Source organism: Symphalangus syndactylus, chromosome 3 (genome assembly GCF_028878055.3).
Source record: "Symphalangus syndactylus isolate Jambi chromosome 3, NHGRI_mSymSyn1-v2.1_pri, whole genome shotgun sequence".
In the NCBI taxonomy this organism is placed as follows: domain Eukaryota; kingdom Metazoa; phylum Chordata; class Mammalia; order Primates; family Hylobatidae; genus Symphalangus; species Symphalangus syndactylus.
The window spans coordinates 28,184,882-28,206,343 of record NC_072425.2 but is presented as its reverse complement, the minus strand read 5'-3'; the positions used below and the strand labels follow the sequence as shown (position 1 = coordinate 28,206,343).

The 21,462-nt window shown below is 41.7% G+C and overlaps 1 protein-coding gene across 3 annotated transcripts in view; it reads right to left on the bottom strand.

The window, feature by feature from the left end:
- The window catches only part of ASTN2 (astrotactin 2), a 1,055,774-nt gene that overhangs the window by 415,087 nt on the left and 619,225 nt on the right, over positions 1-21,462 (bottom strand). For all 3 annotated transcript variants that reach the window (XM_063636815.1, XM_063636816.1, XM_055271311.2), the window contains one exon: positions 20,034-20,222. In XM_063636815.1, coding sequence (XP_063492885.1) covers positions 20,034-20,222 — 189 coding nt within the window. The remainder of the gene's footprint in view (positions 1-20,033; positions 20,223-21,462) is intronic.

The window sequence follows — 21,462 nt, the reverse complement described above, 5'->3', positions numbered from 1 at the left end:
GGCCCATACTTCTCCAGTTGGTACCCATTGCCTCTTTATTTGTAATCTTTTTTCCTACTACTTGCCCGCCTACCCCCGCTTCCCCTCTGTTCCATCCACCGAGGCTCCCTTTGGTTCACAGAAAATGCTAAGGGTCTTTGAACTCGCTGTGCCTTCTACCTGGAAGCTGTTCCCCAGATATGTGCATAGTTCACTGCCTTGTTTCAGAAGTTTGTACAAATGTCACCTTGTCAAATAAGTCTTCCAGCCTGTAAAACATAGAATCCCCTGCCTAAAACCCTCTAGTATGCTTAACTCAATCTGCTTTTCTCCACAGTGTATATAGCTGACAGAGTGTATATTTATTTGTTGATTGTCCCCTACACTAGATTATGAACCTTCAGAGCAGGGGTTTTTATATATTTTGTTCAGTATTGTCTTCCTGGTTTCCTAGAACAGTCAGTGTCACAGAATAAGTGCTCAAAAAACATTTTTGATAGAGTGAAGATACAATAGCGTCTGGTGCAGTGTGTCATTGTTATCTTGTTACTTTTACTACTACAATCACTATTGTTACTTGTTACTCTTGTTACTATAATCACTACTACATAAAGAAATACTGGAGAGATACCCAAGAAACTAATAAAAATGGGGGACAGGGGAAAAGGATAGAAAAAAACTGAGAAAGGAGTGACATTCCTTATTGGATGTCTTTTATACTGTTTGTGTTTTTAAACTTTGTAACTTTAATGCCTATTAAGAAATCAGTTTAAAAATACGCTGATATGGTTTGGCTGTGTCCCCACTGAAATCTCACCCTGAATTGTGGTTCCCATTATCTCCATGGGTCCTGGGAGAGACCAGGTGAAGATAATTGAATCATGGGGGCCATTTCCCCCATCCTGTTCTCATAATAGTAAGTTAGTTCTAAAGAGATTTGATGGTTTTAAAAGGGGCTTCCCCTTTCACTGGACACTCATTCTCTTTCCTGCTGCCATGTGAAGAGGCACCTTCCGCCATGACTGTAAGTTTCTTAAGGCCTCCCCAGCCATGGGGAACTGTGAGTCCATTAAACCTCTTTCCTTTATAAACTACCCAGTCTTGGGTATGTCCTTACAGTAGTGTGAGAATGAACTAATACATATGCCTACCAAACTGTCGCAGCCAAGGGGATCTAAGGAGATGGACAAGTCAGTGTGAAATGGTGACCAAGATGCTCTTAACCTTCCCATCAGTTTGACTAAACACGAGGCAGGCTTCTCCAGTCTCTAGATCCCTGATCTGCCTTTTCTTAGAGCATTTACTTTAGAAACTTGCAATTGTAAATTCTTTCTCTGCCCCTTTAAGACATAAATCTTTTATAAAGTTTCTTGCCAGTTTTACTACCTAGGGCCATCTTTCTCAAGGACGTGGGAGCTATTTCTTTGAAATGTAATCATCAAGGAAGACAGTACCCCTATCTCCCAGTCTCTGTGGAAGGGTGGAAGCCCAACTTCCATGGACACCAATTAGCAAACACAGATGGCCTAATCACAGAGAAATACATTTGCAAAGTCAAGAATAACTCAATGTGCCGGACATATCCTATTGTTCAATCTCCTAATAGTCCTCCAGTACTTTTCCACTTACTCCAGCAATTAAAAACCCTCCTGTCCTTTTCAGTTTCAGTGAAATTGAGTTCAGATCTCTCTCTTCTTCCTCTATTGCAATAGCCTTGAATAAAGTCTTTCTTCCCTGTTTAACATTATCCAGTGTCATTTTGCTTTGATGTCTGTATGCTGAATGGGCTCCTGTATCAGAAAAAGGATATCAGATAAAAACTAAGGAAATCTGAATAAAGTATGAACTTTGGGTAATAATAATGTATCAATATTGATTTATTAATTATAACAAATATACCATACAAACGTAAGAGGATGCTATGGGAAACTGGTTGCAGGGTATATGGGAACTCTCTGTACTATCTTTGTGATTTATCTATAAATCTAAAACTGTTCAAAATAAAAAAATATATTTTTAAAATCCTATCTGAACTTGGAGGACATTATGCTAAGTGAAATAAGCCAAACATAGAAAGACAAATACTGCACGTTCTCACTTGTATGTGGAATCTAAAAAGTCAAACTCATATTAGAGAGTAGAATGGTGGTTATCAGAGGCAGGGGGTGGGAAGAGGATGAGGAATTGCGGGGAGATGAAGAATAGGGAGAGATTGGTCAAAGGGTACAATGTTTCAATTAGACGGGAGGAGTAAGTTTTAGTCCATTGCTCAGTGTGGTGACCATAGTTAATAATGTATTGTATATTTCAAAAATTTGCTTTGAAAAGTTTTTTAATATTCTCATCACAAAAAGTGAGATGATGAATATGTTTATTAGCTTGATTTAATCATTCCACAGTGTGCACATATATCAAAACATCACATTCTATCTCATAAATATATACAAGTAGTATTTGTACATTAAAAATATATATTAAAAATAACCCTATCTGAGTGGAATATGGAAAAGAACATCCAAGTGTCAGAAAGATCCAGTAAGCAAGGCTCTGACACCAGCTATGGGATGACAGTCAAGTCATCAGATCTCTTTGAGACCCAATTACATCATTTATAAAATGACACTTGCAAATCCACTAACATCGTGCATTCTCAGTAGTCGCAGAAATTGTCTTAGACAGTACAATGGCTTGTGGTCCTCCAATGTCTAACTCTATCCAATAAAACTGTGACCCTTAGTATTTAATTTCTCTCATTAAGAAGAATTCAATCCTATTTTTTTTTTCTATGATGGGGGTGACAGTAAAAAACAAGTTTGAACACAGCCTTAGATAATACAAAAAATAAAAAAGTATATTATTTTCCCCTTTATACCAACATTAGACCGAGTTTTGTTCAGCCTGAATCCCCAGAACCTGTCACATAATAAGCACTTGACATGTACTGATTGGCTGGAGCACAAAGCTGAAGCAAATTTAATTGCAATGTAGCTTAATTCTCAAGATGTGTTTCCATCTTCTTTGCAAATACAGCTGCAAAATGCCTATATGGTCTCTGGGCTTGTTTATTCCCAGTGGCTGGGTCCTCACTAACTCCTAAGAAATAGGGAATTAATAGAAACTTACAAGGGTATCCTTTAGAGTAACTTTAGTTCTCTGAACTATGGCATGACAAGTAAGAACAATCACTTCATCTTTCTTTCTTTCCTCCTACTCTAGAAAGCATCAAAAAGAAACTGAAGCAGCCTCAAGGTCACTGGGAACTCAGTAAAGAATGAAGAGGCTGACTCAGAGTTTAAGGTTCTTTCAAAGTCCTCAGGCATACAATGAATTAACCAGCCCTGGGCTACTCAAATGCCTGTAGCTTTGACTCCTGGCTTGTGCCTGCTAATTAACTGTCCACTTAATGGGCTCCTCTGAGGATCTCAGGCTACATAAAAAAATAAATGCTCATTTTGGACTCTTAAAAGCCACCTTTGAGGTGTTCCACTAGATTATCATTAATAGTAATTATTCAGTGGTGATGTTACATAAAACCCCAGCCACTGCCCTTGGAGCTTTCTGTATAAATTCACATCCAATAAACTTTGATCATATCTTTCATTAGAACTGTTACTACATACATTTCTATTCAGGGCATCTCTCTGAAATAAAAATATTTCCCTAAAAGTTAATTTTCTTGATACACATGTGTGGGCTTATTAATGTGAGCTTAGAATAGACTTACTGTTTCAATCATCTGGAAGGAATACAAAGAAAGTAATGCTGGCAAATTTGCATCTCACATGATTTCAAGTGTGACAGGACGCATACTACCACACAATTTTGTAGTAAGTGGTATCTCACAGATCCCTGGATTCATGTTGAGGAAAATGTCACTAATACTCCCACATCTTTACAAGGCATTTTAACGTGACTTTTCTCTTTCTTTCTCTCTTTTTTTTTGAGATGGAGTCTTACTCTCTCACCCAGGCTAGAGTGCAGTGGTGTGGTGTTGGCTCACTGCAACATCTGCCTCCCTGGTTCAAGCGATTCTCCTGCCTCAACCTCCCAAGTAGTTGGGATTACAGGCACGCACAACCACACCCGGCTAATTTTTGTGTTTTTTAGTAGAGACTGGGTTTCACCATGTTGGCCAGGCTGGTCTTGAACTCCTGACCTCGATGATCTGCCTGCCTCGGCCTCCCAAAATGCTGGGATTGCAGGCGTAAGCCCCCGCACCCAGCCTACCCTTACTTTTCTAATCACCTCTTCCTCCTCTTCATAATTCTCCTGTGAGGCAGGCACTGTTATGTTCCCTGATTTCATGGTGAGAAAATTGAGGCTTAGAAAGGTGATTAGAAGGTGCAAGATCTTACAGCTAGTAATGGCCCCCTTTGGTGCTTACATAGCCTTTCCTGATGGAATGTCCATCCTCTGCCCTGGCTTCCTTACCTCTGCAATCCCATCCCTCCACCCCTTCATGACCCACCTTGACGTTCACGTCTGCAGACCCTCTTTGTTCTCATTTGCCTGGAACACTCCCTCACATGCTAACTGTTACTCTAGCCTCCAGGTCTCAGGGAACACTTCTTCCATGGAGTCTTCGCTGTTTCTCACTGAGCAAAATGCACCTGCTGAGTAGTCCCTCTGCACAAGAATAGGGACATCAACTGTCTTCTTCTTCTCTTTACCTCCAGAGATTTTTTTTTTTTTTTTTTTTTTTTTTTTTTTTTTTTTGAGATGGAGTCTCACTCTGTCACCCAGGCTGGAGTGCAGCGGTGTGATCTCGGCTCACTGCACCTCTGCCTCCCAGGTTCAAGTGATTCTCCTACCTCAGCCTTCCGAGTAGCTGGGATTACAGGCATGCACCAGCACGCTGGGCTAATTCTTGTATTTTTAGTAGAGACAGGGTTTCACCATATTGAAAAGAAAGGAAAGAAAGGAAAAACAAGAAACAAAGGAAAGAAAGAAAGAAAGAAAGAGAGAGAGAGAGAGAAAGAAAGAAGAAAGAAAGAAAGAAAGAAAGAAAGAAAGAAAGAAAGAAAGAAAGAAAGAAAGAAAGAAAAGAAAAGAAAAGAAAAAAGAAAAGAAAAGAAAGAAAAAGAAAGAAAGAAAGGTCTCAAACTCCTGGCCTCTAGTGATCTACCTGCCTAGGCCTCCCAAAGTGCTGGGATTTACAGGCGTGAGCCACCGCGCCCGGCCCTATCTCCAGAGATTTATAAGACCTGATATAAAACAGGTGTTCAACAAAAACTCGTTAACTCACAAATGAGAACTGGTGGTAAAGCCAGGGCTAGAACTTCTGACCTCAAGTTCATTTCTTTGTCATCATCTTATTCCCTCTTATAATTAATAAAACAATAACAGTAACAAATGACTTCTGAGGTGTGATTTCTTTCTTGAGTGAGATACCAACGTGGATTTACCATAATGTAATACAGTAAAATTTCAGTACTGTGGACTCCATTAAGAATGCATAATGCCTTGACCAGCGGCTGGGTTGGCTCATACCTTAGAAGTGTTTATTTATAAAAGAGATTGCTAAGCACATTAGTGCATTAGCAGTGTAAACAAGATCATGGGGGAAATGGCAGAAGACGCTTAAGAGAACAAACTGCCTGGAGTCACTTTGGAAGCACCCATTATGAACAAACAATCACTGTGCTAATTACAATTGCTCTGCTAATTACACTTACTGTGCTAATTACAATCTATCCTTATCTGTTCATAGGTTCCCTAAGGACTTTTCCTTCTGAGCGTTTAGACCAGCCTGAGTTACGGCCTGCATTTGAGTGTAATGAAATTGTGCTTCTTTAAAAATTGTCTCTGCTTCAGATGTCTCAATGATTCAGATAGGCTTTCCCCTTCTAGAAAAAGAACATAGTCAGGGATTTTGAAGCCAGAAATTTAAAACAAAACCAAAAAAAGGGGGAAAGGGAGCTGTGAAGACAAGCAAAATGGATCTTGTTGATTTTGTTGTTTTAGCACCTTTTGCAGTCTAGAGACACATTTTTAGGTTAGTTGGAGAACATTTGAAATATACTCTGTATAATTTGTTTTCTTCATAAAATGACCATGTTTGGTATATTTAGAGATGTGAACATTGAGAATAAAATTAAAAAAAAATAAAGCGGCTATTTTTCTTTCTTCTCTTACCATAAATAGGGGGAAAGATTACAGAGGGCTTGTTTAAAAATGGATTCCAATTCCCCGCTCCCCATTAAAAAAATAATAATAATAAAGAGCGTCTTTCACTAGATCTTAATTTTACTACTTACTTTCTGTCCCCAATTAAACTAATGGGTGTTGATGCTATGAGATTTTTGTTTCAGTGCTTAAGAATAATAAAGCTTCACCCAGGCCAATGTCTTCTCCCAAATGGATTTCTCGCTACTTTTCCAGGAGTTTGTCTTCAACCTCTGACCTGAAGCAGAATGCAGCCCAGCTCTCTGCTGGTAAGTAGCTTTCTGCTGCATCCAATTATGGCTGAAATTGCAGCGTGGGCACGTAGAGGAGGCTCTAATCCAGGCACCCAACTGTGGCTTCAGCACCCGGGAGTTAGCAGCCTGCCTTCAGTAAGTGCCTTCTCTGTTGGCACCGATCTCTGAGCATCCCTGTGCCCATCAGATAGCAGAGCGGATGAACACAAAATAACCTCTGCTACATTATGCACTGGGGGCCTATTGGATTGCAGGACAGGGCTGTCTCCCCTGGCTGCTGCAAAACTGAAATATATTCTCTGCACTTAGTCACTCTAGAGAGAATTACATGCAGAAGACTTCTTTAAGATTCCATGGATCTCTAGCGCCATTGGCCTTGGGACTTGGTTCTGGCTTTCAAACTGGCAAATGGAGGAACAACAATTCTCCATTCTCAGGCATAACCTAGGCAGCTCGTGTTTCCATCTAGTGTTTAAGTTCAGTTTAACACTTTGCTATTCAAAGCTGGTCCTCTATACTCATGGACATAAAGATGGGAACAGCAGAAACTGGGGACTACTGACGGGGAAGGAGAAAGGGGACAAGTCTTAAAAACTAAATATTGGGTACTATGCTCAGCACATGAGTAAAGGGATCATTCATTCCCCAAACCTCAGGATCATGTAATATACCCAGGTAAAAAACCTGCACATGTATCCCCTGAATCTCAAAGTTGAAAAAAAAATTAAAAAGAAAAACAAACAAAAAATAATAAAATAAAACACACATAACAATTAACCCAATCATTCTACTCCTAGGAATTTGTCCTACGGATATATTAGTATGCTCAGACATATATACATAAAATTGTTCACTGAAATATGTTTTGGAAAAGCCAAAAACTGGAAGCAACCTAGATGTGCATGAATAAAGGAGTGGTTAATAATTATATGATTCAAACATTCAACACATATTCAGCAGGAACTGGGGACAAAGCAATGAACAACACAGACAAAAATCCCTGCCCTCATGGAGCATATGTTATCCCTAAGTGGAAAAATATGGCATGCCTGAAACGTAGGAGGAAGATCTATAAACATTGATAGCTCTCCAAGAGCTATGAGTAAGTGAAAAACTCAAGGTGCTGAACAGTATGGCTGGCTAGCTAGCTAGCTAGCTAGATATTTAGATCATATGATCCCACTTGGAAACACATATTTTAATTTATTTAAAATTCTGGTGAATACAAAGGAACTTAATGGTCCTTTGGGAAATGGGATTGAGGTCCAGAAAAAAGAGAATCTTAAATATGTCTGAAAAACAAACAAACAAACAAAAAAGCTGGTCTTCGGACTCAGCAGCTAATTTGAAATACAGAGCCTCAGAATTTATTACCTGTGGCCTACTGATGCACAATCTATATTTTAGCAGGCAATTGGTTTGTACATTAGAGTTTGAGAAGCACTGGTATAATTCACGTGTATTGAGTTCTGACTTTAAGCAGACATATGGAAAATTTCCACCTTTAGATAGGGTTTTCATGCATAATAATGATAAGCTATTATTTGCTTCCCAGCTCTTAGAGGATCATATGGTTTAGACCAGGAGTGTCCAATTTTTTGGCTTCCCTGGGCCATGTTGGAAGAATGGTCTTGAGCCACACATAAAATACACTAACACCAATAATAGCTGATATGCAAAAAAAAAAAACAAAACAAAAAAACCTCTTTTGTGTGTGTGTGTGTCTGTGTGTGTGTGTGTGTGTGTGTGTGATGGGGTTGCACTCTTGTTGCCCAAGCTGGAGTCCAATGGTGCGATCTCGGCTCACCACAACCTCCACCTCCCAGGTTCAATTGATTCTCCTGCCTCAGCCTTCCCGAGTAGCTGGGATTACAGGCATGTGCCACCACGCCCGGCTAATTTTGTATTTTTAGTAGAGACGGGGTTTCTCCATGTTGGACAGGCTGGTCTCAAACTCCTGACCTCAGGCGATCTGCCCGCTTCGGCCTCCTAAAGTGCTGGGATTACAGGCGTGAGCCACCAAGCCGGGCCAAAAACCTCATATTATTTTAAGAAAGTCTACAAATTTGCGCTGGGCCCCATTCAAAGCCATCCTGAGCCACATATGGCTTGCGGGGCTGTGGGTTGGACGAGCTTGGTTTAGACCATGTGCATGCGCCTGAGCACACATGTTATCTAGAGGCTGTGGAGCGTTTACAAGAGCAGCCCTTCAATCCTGGCTCCATTATTTATATGCTGTGTGGCCTTGAGTGCCATGCTTCATCTCTCTGGGCTTCAATTTTCTCATGTAAAGAGTATGACCATCAATCTGCTTTGTCAACATGTGTCATGGGAGAAATATCTGCCTATGCCCCTCAAACACAGGCTTTGAAAGGGATAGAAAACATAGTTTTACAAGATGGGTTAAGCTTTAAGGGTATTGGGAAATGGACAGAGGATGTGATGTGGTGATAATAGGGAAAGAAAATTAGGACAGGTAGTAGGTGAGCGAGACTGATGTGCAGTCCAGCAAGGCTTGCTGGTTAAGCTTCATGCTGTTTGAAAGGGCCTCCTTTCCTATTGGGCAAGTGGCACTTCTATGCTTATCATTAAATTTTTTTGTTTTTGTTTTTGTTTTTTTTTTGTTTGCTTGTTTTTTTCTGGCAGAGTTTCACTCTTGTTGCCCAGGCTAGAGTGCAATGGTGCACTCTTGGCTTACTGCAATCTCCGCCTCCTGGGTTCAAGTGATTCTCCGGCCTCAGCCTCCCATGTAGCTGGGATTCCAGGCACCTGCCACCACACCCAGCTCATTTTTTTGTATTCTTTTTTTTTTTTTTTTGAGATGGAGTCTCGCTCTGTCACCCAGGCTGGAGTGCAGTGGCACCATCTTGGCTCACTGCAAGCTCCGCCTCCCGGGTCCATGCCATTCTCCTGCCTCAGCCTCCCGAGTAGCTGGGACTACAGGCGCCCGCCACCACGCCCGGCTAATTTTTTGTATTTTTTAAGTAGAGACGGGGTTTCACCATGTTAGCCAGGATGGCCTCAATCTCCTGACCTCGTGATCTGCCCACCTCGGCCTCCCAAAGTGCTGGGACTACAGGCATGAGCCACCGCGCCTGGCCTTTTTTGTATTTTTAATAGAGACGGGGTTTCACCATGTGGGCCAGGCTGGTCTCGAACTCCTGACCTTGTGATCCACCCGCCTCGGCTTCCCAAAGTGCTGGGATTACAGGCGTGAGCCACTGCGACCGGCCTTATCAGTAAATATTTTTAATATCACCCCAGAGGTGGGAGATTAGTACACCACTGCAACTTTTGGATCTGGGCCCAGGCCCTTTATCAAATTCCACATAGTAAATATGAACACTTAAATCCCACATTCCTAATAAGATGTATTTCACTACAGAATGTTCAGACAGAAAAAAAGGGTGACCCTATAAGACACAGGTGACAGAACACACTGGAGAGATTACGTTTTCCTGAGGCTGTGATTCCACACTGCTAGCTGAGCTGTCCACTTCCCATGACCCTCACCCTCAGAGCATGAAGGGCTGAGCTTCCGCCCCTATCCAGGGCATTTGATGAAAGCACCATGTTTACCAAAACATGTGCTGCTTAGAAGAAGTTGGGAAGATAACCCTGGCTCCAGTCCAGAAATAAGTTTTGCAGGGAATGAAAAAAAAACCCATCTTCATCTGCTGTAGGGGTCCTGGAATTGGGGGGAAAGGAATGCAATTTAAGGCAGAGAAAGGAATGGTTATTGGGATCCTACTGTGTGCTGGGAGCTTTGCTTATTTGCCTGTTAAATCCTTGCCAAAGCTCTTGGGGGTTATTTTAAGGTAAAACACCACTTTATAGTTGAAGATCTTGAGATTATTGAAGTTAAGAAATTTATCCAAAGCCACACAGCTTGGAAAGGGCAGACACAGGATTTGGACCCTGTTAGTTTTTAACAGCAGCACACCAGCCAGGAAGAGGATCTAGTCCCTGCATAATCCTGCACATGCAAGTGAGCTTTGCTTACAGCTCCTCCTTAGTGATGAACCTGGCAGCCCTCTATGGCACATGGGTCTTCTGTCTGCCAAGGACAGATATGAAACAGGTTCCAATTCCATTTAATTATCTCAATACCAGGAAGTGGGCATTGTTACTATTATTCTTAATTTAGGGATGGGGGAAATTGAGGCTTAATGAAATAATGTGCCTATAGTCCCACAGTAGACCAAAGGCAAGCTGGGACTCTGAGTCCAGAGCTGGCCTCTTAAATACAAAGTCATTTTATCCCAAAATTGTTGGATCGTGTGAACCACTTGGAAATACTGGTAAAAATTCACTTTCCCGAATCCCTTTTCTGGGAAAAATGGTGGGGCTTGGTGCAGCCCCACGTGATTCTTATGATCAGGTGAATAGGAAAGGCTTCACTAAGCTCCTGGCCATAGGAGTTGAGTAGCAAAAATGCTATGCTTTGTGTCAAATGCTCTCAGCCTCTATCTGATATTTGCACTAGCCTTAATTTACAGAAGAGGCCACAGAAACCAGGGAGAAGAATGGCCAAGGGTAATACAGCAGGAAATGGCAGAGCAGTACCAGAAACTCATAGGAGCAGAGAGTAGAATTGCAGTTGTCAGGAACTGGGTGAAGGGAAAAATGGGGAGGCAAGGACTAAAGGGCACAAAGTTTTGGGAATAGTTTTATTATGCAAGATAAATAAGTTCTGGAGATCTATTATATAGTATAGTCCCCATAGCTAACAATACTGTATTGTAGACTCAGATTTCACTAGGATACGTTAAATGTTTTGTTTCGTTTTTTGAGACAGGATCTCACAGTGTCACCCAGGCTGGAATGCAGTGGTGCTATCACAGCTCACTGCAGCCTTAAATTCCTGGGTTCTAGTGATCCTCCCACCTCAGCCTCTCAAGTAGCTGTGACTACTGCTGCACAACACCATGTTCAGCTAACTTAATTTTTTTTTTTTTTTTTTTTTTTTTTTGTAGAAATGTGATATCACTATAATCCTCAGACTGGTCTTGAACTCTTGGCCTCAAGCGATCCTCCCATCTTGGCCTCCCAAAATGCTGGGTGTTAAATGTTCTTAGCATAAAAAACTAGATAAGCAAAGAGGGTGGGAGAAAACTATGGAAGGTAATGGATCTATCTATGGCCTTGATGGTGGTAATGGATTCACTAGTATATACTTATCTCCAAACTAATCAAGTTGTGCACATTAGATAAGAACAGCTTTTTATATGTCAATTATACTTTAATAAAGTGGTTTGAAAAAAGAAAGTTAGCTTTCCAATTCCAGCCCCTATGCTACACCCAACATTGGTCTTGATTCCTGCAGATGTCAGAAAACCTTGGAAACATGGAACCACACAAAAGAAAAGAGATTTTTTTTTCTGCAAAAAGTTCAGGAGTCAGAATGCCAGGAAAATTCACCCCTTGACTCATCTAATCCAGCCTCCAACTGCTATCCTCAGTGCACTTCTAAGATCTTGCCAATGGTCCCCCAAAGAAGGCAGCAAACTGCTATGTTTCCAAGTGACAAGTTGAGGATTTTGCTAAGAGCTTGAATATTGCAGAATACTGCTCCATAGAGAGGCTTGGGAATAGCCTTGAAAATCAGAAGCTAATGCCTCCTTTTAATTAATACTGTCTCTACTAATAGCCTCTTTTGCTTTTTCTTATTTCAATGAGATCATCTATTATAAAGCACACAGACCTGAGAGTGCACAAACACAACTTCCAGGCCTGGTTCTGCCACTAATTCTCTATGGGACCTTGGCATTGGTGCTCCTGTACAGTGTCAGGGTTGCACGCCATGTCTCCAAGCCTTCAGACAGAATATAGTGCAGACAAACAGACTGAGCATTGAAGGACTGGCTTTTTCATTTATTAGTGATATAATTTTAGGCAATTTACTTAGCCACTGTGAGCCTCAGGTATCCCATCTACAAAAGGGGAGAGTTTAGCCAGGTGCAGTGGCTCACACCTGTAACTACAGCACTTTGGGAGGCTGAGGTGGGAGGATCACTTGAGGCCAGGAGTTCCAGACCAGCCTGGCCAACATGGTGAAACCTCATCTCTACTAAAGATACAAAAACTAGCTGGGCATGGTGGTGCACACCTGTAATCCCAGCTACTCTGGAGGCTGAGGCAGGAGAATCAGGTCAGCCCAGGAGGCATAGGTTGCAGTGAGCCAAGATCATGCCACTGCACGCCAGCCTGGGCGATAGAGCGAGGCTCTGTTCCAGACAAACAAACAAACAAACAAAAGAGGAGAATTTGTACAAATTGTTCTCCAAGGCTTTTCCAGCTATAAAGTTTGTGGTTCTTCAGTAACTGAAAGAAAGAAATTGACAAGAGAATAGAATGATGTAGTATAGTTCTCAGAGGCTGCAATATGAAACAGGAGAGTGCTGGGAGCCTTGAAGGCATGACTGTTAAGTGAACTTTGGTGTTAAACCCAGATGCTACCACTTTAGCTGTTTGACTGCTAGGCTAGTTAGCCTAATCTCTCTGTGCTTCAGTGTCCCACAAATATGTCTGTGCCTTTGCTTCTCAGTGTCTTACGATGTGCTGAGATAAGATAGCATGTCTTATTGTAAGATGCATCATAAGACAGCATGTCTCTGTCCAATCCTTTGAGATAGCAATGGGACTTAATTTGACCAGAAATAGAAGCAAAATTTCACTGCTAGGAGAAAGTTATGATAGCCAAGTTTGTTTCTCACTATGAAAGCATTAATGGAAGCACAGAAAGGTCAGTCTAGATTTCCAAATACCAGAATGGCCAGGGCCCCTGCCATTCAGGGAGAGGCATGTAGTATGACCAACACATAAAAACTTTCACACTCAGGCCACTGAAGTTTGAAATTGTTTGTTCCCAAGACACAAACTAATGCATTCTGACTGATACATTCATTTCCTTTCATTCATAAAGCCAAGTTGTTAATGGCTCCTTTGCAATAGGTGTGAAAAGATCAAATGAAAAAACACATAAAGTATTTAGCATAGGACCAGACACATAAAAAATGTACACACCATTAAAGGTGGGGGGGGGGGAGGGAAAGAGGTGGAAGGGAGGGGAAAGAAGGTTTCAGAAGCAGCATGTTTAATTAATCACCTCTTAGGAAGGCACTAGAAAAATCATAGGCCAGAACGGCTTTGGAGACCACTTAATAAGAACTGACTCAGTATCCTCAGTGGGGGAATGAGTGAGTGCTACTGACAAAGACCAGCTTTCCTTGAATTCTTATAGAAAGCCCTTCTGTCTTGCCAGGCATGGGTTGTGGGTGCTGAATCCCCAAATCCCACATCTTACCCCAAACTGTCCTCTTATGCTATACAATATGCACATCTGATAAGCAGACAAGATTGAAAAGTCCCTCTCTAATAAATCTCTCATGAGCTCCTCCAGCTCTTTGCTGATCATTCTTGAGGACCTATGGGCAAATGCCTGCTGCCAGCAGACCTATCTTATTTATGATGAGGCTTTTGCAAAATCTACCACTGCAATTTGCTCAGTCCCCATTCCCAAGCGACTTTTCCTTCCTGCCATTTCTGAGACACGAGATTCAATAATAGTTCTTGACTGATGTTTATCTAAATCTCTGCAATCTATAACCAAAGTTTACCTTTCTTCCTTATAGGAATGAAGTAGAATGAATGTGGGTAAGACAGTGGGGGGCGGAGAGTAAAAAACAAACAAATAAACATCAAATACCACCAATCTTTGGTGAGTTTATCTCACTTGAACAGTCTGTCAATTCCCACACTGATCAAGAGCAAAGGAAAGGGGATGAATCACTAAGACCAACACTGTGCACTGGAAGGGATAAGAAACAACAAAGCTTGACATCACTTACTGGATTTGGGGGCAATTTGGAAGCGAAATCATTGGCTCTTCACATTTCCACAGAACTTGACATTTTACCAAAGGCTTCATTCATGTCAATTTCAACCTAATTCCTAATCCAGTGGTCTCTCTCAGCACCATCCAGTCTCTCAAAACAAGCCCCATTCCCTTCCTAGGAATAAACTGTATTTTGACTTTTGTATGAACTCTATGTCCTTCCTTGATCTTTTCATGTCTCCTTCAGTCCTTCCATCTTGCACACATTTCCCCCTTCCCTGCCTTCTGCTGTCTGTCTCTGTACCTCCTTAACTCTGTTCACTGCTCTACATCTCTTTTTAATTCTTTCTTTGCTTGCTGTTCCCTCCTGCTGTGACATAGACTGTTCTTTAGTGTCTCCTCTGTTTTTGCCTCTCTCTCCCTGCCTCTGCTCTGTCTGTCTGAGTCTCCTTGTCACTCTTTCCCTATCTTTATCTTTCATGTGAGTCCCTTAATGTGCACCATGCTTAATTTTTGCACACAGTGCAAACCCTTGGACTGGTCAGGAAATATCACCACATGCTCACCCCCCAGGAACAGGCTGTAGCCTACATGCAGTGACCTGAAGAGGTAGCTCCCCATGGAGTGGTCTTTGCCTAAGATCCCTCCTTAGTTATAAGTTTGGTCTCCCCCTGTGGCACCTGGGTCCTCACTACAGTGAGAACAGGGATAGAATACATGGCTCTCCTCATCACATGCTGATATGGGATATAAAGTAGTTGCATACATCCTTTATTGCAGAACAAGAAACCAGGGGCACTGGTTTGGGAGTCAGAAACTAACTTTCAATGTGAGAGGAGTTCCAATCACTGTGAATATTGAGCCAGTTATATTATTTCCTGAGCTTCCGTTTCTCCATCTGTACAAGTAAGGTCTGAAATAGTTAATCTTTAAGTTCTTGTCTAGTTCAGAGACATTACATTTTTAAGCACTTTGTAAAGCAGAAATCCGGGTTGCTCTTTCAGAGATTCAAGAGAGGAAATGAAAACACAGACCTCTCTTATATCAGCAGTTGCTAGGTGGGGTGATCTAGGCAGGGGCAGGGAGGAGTACAAAGCAGAACTGCAGCTGTCACACAGGAGACACTAGCTGGTAGAGAGTTTGATATCCTAGGCCAGCCAATTGTCAGGAAATGAGGCATATGGTGAGACGGCTGGTGGCAGTACTTGCTGGCTACTCTCTAGGGCTGGACCAGAGATTACTTAGAGGAGGGAGGAAAGGAAGTAGTAGGAGGAGAGAAATGACAACTGCATTTGATGCTGAAATACTTGCAGGCTTTCAGGAATGTGAAGGACAAAGGAGCTCCATCCTCCCCGTTGTCTGGAGCTCAGGAAGGGAGACTTGAAAAAGACAAATTTACGGCTGGGCGGGATGGCTCACGCCTGTAATCCCAGCACTTTGGGAGGTCAAGGTGGGTGGATCACGAGGTCAGGAGTTTGAGAACAGTCTGGCCAACATAGTGAAACCTGCCTCTACTAAAAATACAAATTAGCCAGGTGTGGTGTGTGCCTGTAATCCCAGCTACTTGGGAGGCTGAGGCAGGAGAATCACGTGAACCTGGGAGGTGGAGGTTACAGTGAGCCAAGATCACACCACTGCACTCCACATTCCAGCCCAGGCAACAGTGTGAGGCTCTGTCTCAAAAAAAAAAAAAAAAAGAAAGAAAAGAAAGAAAGGAAAAGATAAATTTAGACTCATCAGAAGTGGCTTGCCTTTCCACAGTGGGGAGGCAACTGACTTAGCATGGTTCCAAGAGGATACATGGTCTGGAGATAGAAATGATTGCAAAGAAAGTTTAGCTGAAGCTAAGAATGACAGAGCTGAAATGGAATGGATTGCTCTAATATAATGGCGGTAGTCTTGGGAGTTTTCTAAATCTTGAGGCTGTCATCAAAAGAGAAAATCCTGGTCTGTTCACTATATTCTCCTCCATGGGCAAATCAGGGCACTTAGGCTCTGGCTGTTCAGAGGCAATCCAGGGTTGAGAAGTTGGAAACAACGAGCAGAGTGTTTAAGGTGGAACAATGACTTCTAATGGACCTAAAATTGTGTCTGGGACTGGACAGTCCTAGGCCATGTTCTTTCCTTCCTTCCTTCCTTCCTTCCTTCCTTCCTTCCTTCCTTCCTTCCTTCCTCCCTCCCTCCCTCCCTTCCTTCCTTCCTTCCTTCCTTTCTTCCTTCCTTCCTTCCCTTTTCCTTCCTTCCTTCCTTCCTTCCTTCCTTCCTTCCTTCCTTCCTTCCTTCCTTCCTTTTTTGACATGGAGTCTGGCTCTGTCACCCAGGCTGGAGTGCAGTAGCACTATCTCGGCTCACTGCAAGCTCTGCCTCCCGAGTTCACACCCTTCTCCTGCCTCAGCCTCTCAAGTAGCTGGGACTATAGGTGGCCGCCACCACGCCCGGCTACTTTTTTGTATTTTTAGTAGAGACAGGGTTTCACCATGTTAGCTAGGATGGTCTCGATCTCCTGACCTCATGATCCACCCGCCTCAGCCTCCCAAAGTGCTGGGATTACAGGCATGAGCCACTACGCCCAGCGGTGCCATGCTCTTTCTCACTAATGAGTCTGTTGGCCATGGGAAGATAAGCACTCCAAGCAGTCAGAAGATCTGAGAACATGGGCTGGTCCCACAATGGCTTGCTTTGTGACCAAGTCCTTTCTCTGTCTATAAAATGAGATCCCAGGATTTAATGAAGTTTGTTCAGGATCTAGCCTCTTACTACCCATGTGGATCATTCTTTTGGACCAAGCTATTCTTCACATAAGAGAATGGCACATTGGCTCAATTATAAAATGCCAGCCACTCTGAGAGCTGCTGTGAGAAAGGAAACTCCATAAAACATACAATGTACCTATGGAAATGGCTGGCTTCTGTTAAAAGCACCCCGTTTTAAAGATGAAGCAGTAGAATTATGCTTCTCATGGGTGGGGCTGGGATTTGAAGGCATGTTCATTAGCAATCTGTTTTCTTGACTCCCACTCTTGCTTATCCATATATCTGGGCCTTTGCAGGCTGCTTCCTGGACAGGAAAATGCCCTTTAACTCTTATCTCTCCCAAGAGGCATTATTCTTTGCTATCACTTCAAACCTCAGTTCACAAGCTTTGTCCTTTGAGAAGCCCTTTATCTTTCCTTCTAATTCCTTTCAACAGGCTTCCCATGGGAACTCTTTGGAAACCATTGTCTTTCCTTGGAACACTGCTTTGCAAATTAAATTTTTCTATTTTTTTTTAAACTTGTATGTGTCATCTTGCAAGCTTTTAAATTTCTTCCTCAAAGAGAAGGAATAATTCCTTTATTTTTTAATTTTGTACTCCAAGCAGCATTATTCTATCTATGATGTTGTTCAAGACACACTTTCATAGACCATTAAAATTATAGAAAACTAGTATCGTAGAATCTCAGCATTAAACTGCAGTTCATCCAGACTATCCTTAAATTTTCCCCAGAGATTTTCCTGATTTTTGTTCTTTTTTTTTAATAGAGACAAGTGTTCACTCTGTTGCCCAGACTGGATTGCAGTGGCATGATCATAGCTCACCGTAACCTTGAATGGCCAGGCTCAAGTGATGGTCCTGCCTCAGCCTCCTGAGTAGATGGGACTACAAACATGTACCACCAAGTTCGAATAACTTTTTTTTTTTTTTTTTTGAGACAGAGTCTCACTCTGTCATTCAGGCTGGAGTGCAGTGACGTGATCTCAGCTCACTGCAAGCTCTGCCTCCTGGGTTCACACTATTCTCCTGCCTCAGCCTCCTGAGTAGCTGGGACTACAGGCGCCCGCCACTACGCCTGGCTATTTTTTTGTATTTTTAGTAGGGACGGGGTTTCACTGTGTTAGCCAGGATGGTCTCAATCTCCTTACCACATGATCCGCCTGCCTCAGCCTCCCAAAGTGCTGGGATTACAGGCGTGAGCCACCACACCCAGCCCAGTTTTAAAACAATTTTTTTTTTTTTTTTTAGCAGAGATGGAGTCTTGCAAAGTTACCTAGGCTGTTCTCAAACTCTTGGGCTCAAGTGATCCTCCCACCTAGGCCTCCCACGGTGTTGGAATTACAGGTGTGAGCCACCATGCCTGGCTCAGAGCTTTTCCAGTAAAATAGCATTCAGTCTCTGCTTGAGCAACTGAGTCGTGGATCCACCCGCCAACGATACCTAAAGTGTCAGAGGGGCTATTTCTATCTGATTTTCCACCTTATGCCCAATAACCAGCATGGTATATGGGAAAGAGGAGATTCTCAAAGAGTATATGATGATTACGAGGATGAACAGTTTTAGTGAATTCACATCTATGTTCTCATTCTCTAAAATGGGAGTAACAGGGTATGCTGAATTGAAATACAAGAGCAAGGTTTTAGAGCCAGCTGGAGTTACATCTGATTCCTGACTCTACCTCTTACTAGATGATGATCTTGAGAAAGTCACTCAACCTCTTTGGATTAATTTCTCAATTGTAAAATGGAGATCATAGTGCCTCCAATGATTCTAATAATGAAGCTAAAATGAAATTATCTTGGCTCTCCTACTTCCTAGAAGAGAGTCTTTGGAAAGCTACTTTAGATTTCTGTTTCTCTTCTCTAGAAAAAGGATGATAATAACTCCCGCCTCACAGGATCATTGTGAAGATTACATAAGTTAATAGATAAAAAATACTTAGAAAACCCTTTCGTATATGCTGAATCAATGTTAGTGGACATTATTATTGTTAGTAGCAGTAGTTACTAGTAAAGAGCTTGACACAGAATAATTATTAATAAACAGTAACCATTATTACCACTCATAATACAATTATCACTACTATTAGTAAGATGATGGAATGGAAACGATGATCATAATGGTGACTTATTACTAGTTCTGACTTTTATTGATATGACCTCAAATGATTAGAAGAAACTTGCTTTGTGATAATATCTTATTTTTTTATGCAAACATGGTTAAAAGTATAATGTGTGTGTGCATGTGTGTGTGTGTGTGTGTGTGTGTGTTTAGATAATCCTTTTCTATACATACAACAAATCTCACTCTACTAGCTTATGGTTCTTCAAGCATTGAGGCATGAGTAAGTCACCACTTAAGGTTTCTCTTCTTTAGGCAGAACAGTTCCAGTTTCTTCAACTGTCCAAGGAAACCCTTTACCAATATCTTGCTTGTTTAATCCTCACATAATCTGGCCAACCTAGCCATCACTCACTATTGAGTGAAAAAAAGCAATTTCTAAACAGCCTTACTGGGATTTGGGGTGTGTGTGTGTGTGTGTGTGTGTGTGTGTGTGTGTGTGTAGGCAGACAGGAAAAAACAGAAAGAGAGAAGTAGAAATTTAAAAGTATTCAGGAAAATGTTAATTCTAGGTATTTCTGGGTGATGGGATTTTTATTTTCTACTACATTAAGTGTCTTTATTTTTGAACTGCCTAAACAGCATACAAAAATACTTATTTTTCAGTAGACTGAAAGATTAATTAATGTTTTTCAAAATGCCATTAACTGTACTTATATGATAATTTAAGATTGAATTTAAAATGTGTGGATAGAGCTAGGAAAATGGCAAAGTGGGACAAATATATGCTAGGACCATGAAAAAGAAACCTCATGGAATAAATTTTGCTGACTTTCCACACTCCTTAAGGAGGTACCTGTGAGCTTAAAGTGATGCTGGCCAGAATAACAGGTCTCTACCCCATTGTGCCCATGGCTTCCTCCCTGTGCCCAGGTTGTTTGTCAGTCACGCAGACCAGCAATGTGCAAGTATCTACAGCATACCTAAAGGTCATCTGGAAGACTTGGCCTTGGTTCACATGCTGGGTCCGGTTGTTGTAACCATGTAGCATCTCTCCAAAGAGGGTATCATTGAATTTGGAGTCAGGTTTGAGGCACTTGGGGCCCTCGCAGACATCTGACAGCATTAAGCAGGATTTTCCATCAGGAGCCAGTTTGTACTCCTCCACGCAACTGTATGATAAAACAGAGCTCAGAATTAGCTTCACATCCTGAATGCCCCCATTGGGGGTGACCTAAAACCGAGGCCTCCTTTCCCTGCAAAACAGATCAGAGTTTAGGAAGGAGACAGCTATTCTGCCTGGAATCTATCTAGGGCACAGATGTCTAGAGAGAAGCACATTAATACTGCAAATTGGTAAATTCAAGGAAAGTCATTTGTGACATTTTGGAGGAGTCAAGGGGACACCAGCGTGCACGTTCACACACAAAGCAAATTTAAAAAATGTTTCCCATGAACACACAGACTTTAAAAAGCATGACAGACCAATTCAGAGGGAATCATCAACTAGTGTCTCAAACCAGAATCTATTCCCAGTACATCTGTCAACCAAAGTTGAAGACTGTAGCAAATACAAGGTTTTTATCATCCTGGTAGCTTGGAAGTGAAACCTTCCAGGACCATGGACAGCACAAGGCTTCTGTTCACTTAAGGATTTTAGCAGCCTCCGTTGGTCTAACAGCCAGAAAAGCCCTTGACAAGCCTTTGAGACAGGGGTGGCCTCATCTATGGACAAAACAGGCATCTGAATAAGGTGTGGAAACAATATTTGCAATTTGAAAAGATTTGCAGTGACAAATCTCAGAGAGGCGTGGGCTGGAGGGGATGGGGATGGTTGGGGCAAGAAATCAGAGATCTCAGTCCCTGAAAAATCATTCCAGAAACTGGAATTCTATGAATGTCTACCTTTTCAAAGTTCAGCGCTAAGCACTAGGAGTATGGTGCACATAAATAAGACAGACAAGAGAATGGTCTGTGAGATTGGACAGACCTGTACAAATGCCATTTTTCTCCTTGTCACCTATATGAACATGAGTGAGTCATTTAACTTCTAAGATCCCTAGTTTGCTCATGTGTAAAATAGAGTAGACACTCCTACCTTAATTCAGTAGGATGCTATAAGGTCATATGATACATTGGACACAAAAAAACGGGAATTGCAATATACTTAACACAATAATCATAATAGTGGTAGTAATGGTGTTATTTCTATTTATTGACCATGTACTATTCACTGAACACTTCATGTATTTATTATCTAACCATGAAGAAAGAAAGAGTAATATCATCATTTCTGCTTTACACATAAGCAAAATAAGGAGACAAGAAATAAAGCATGTCATACTGTGAGTAAGTAGCAAAGTTCATATTCAAATTCAGTTCTGTTAGAAAAAGGGATGTTTGTCTATTTTT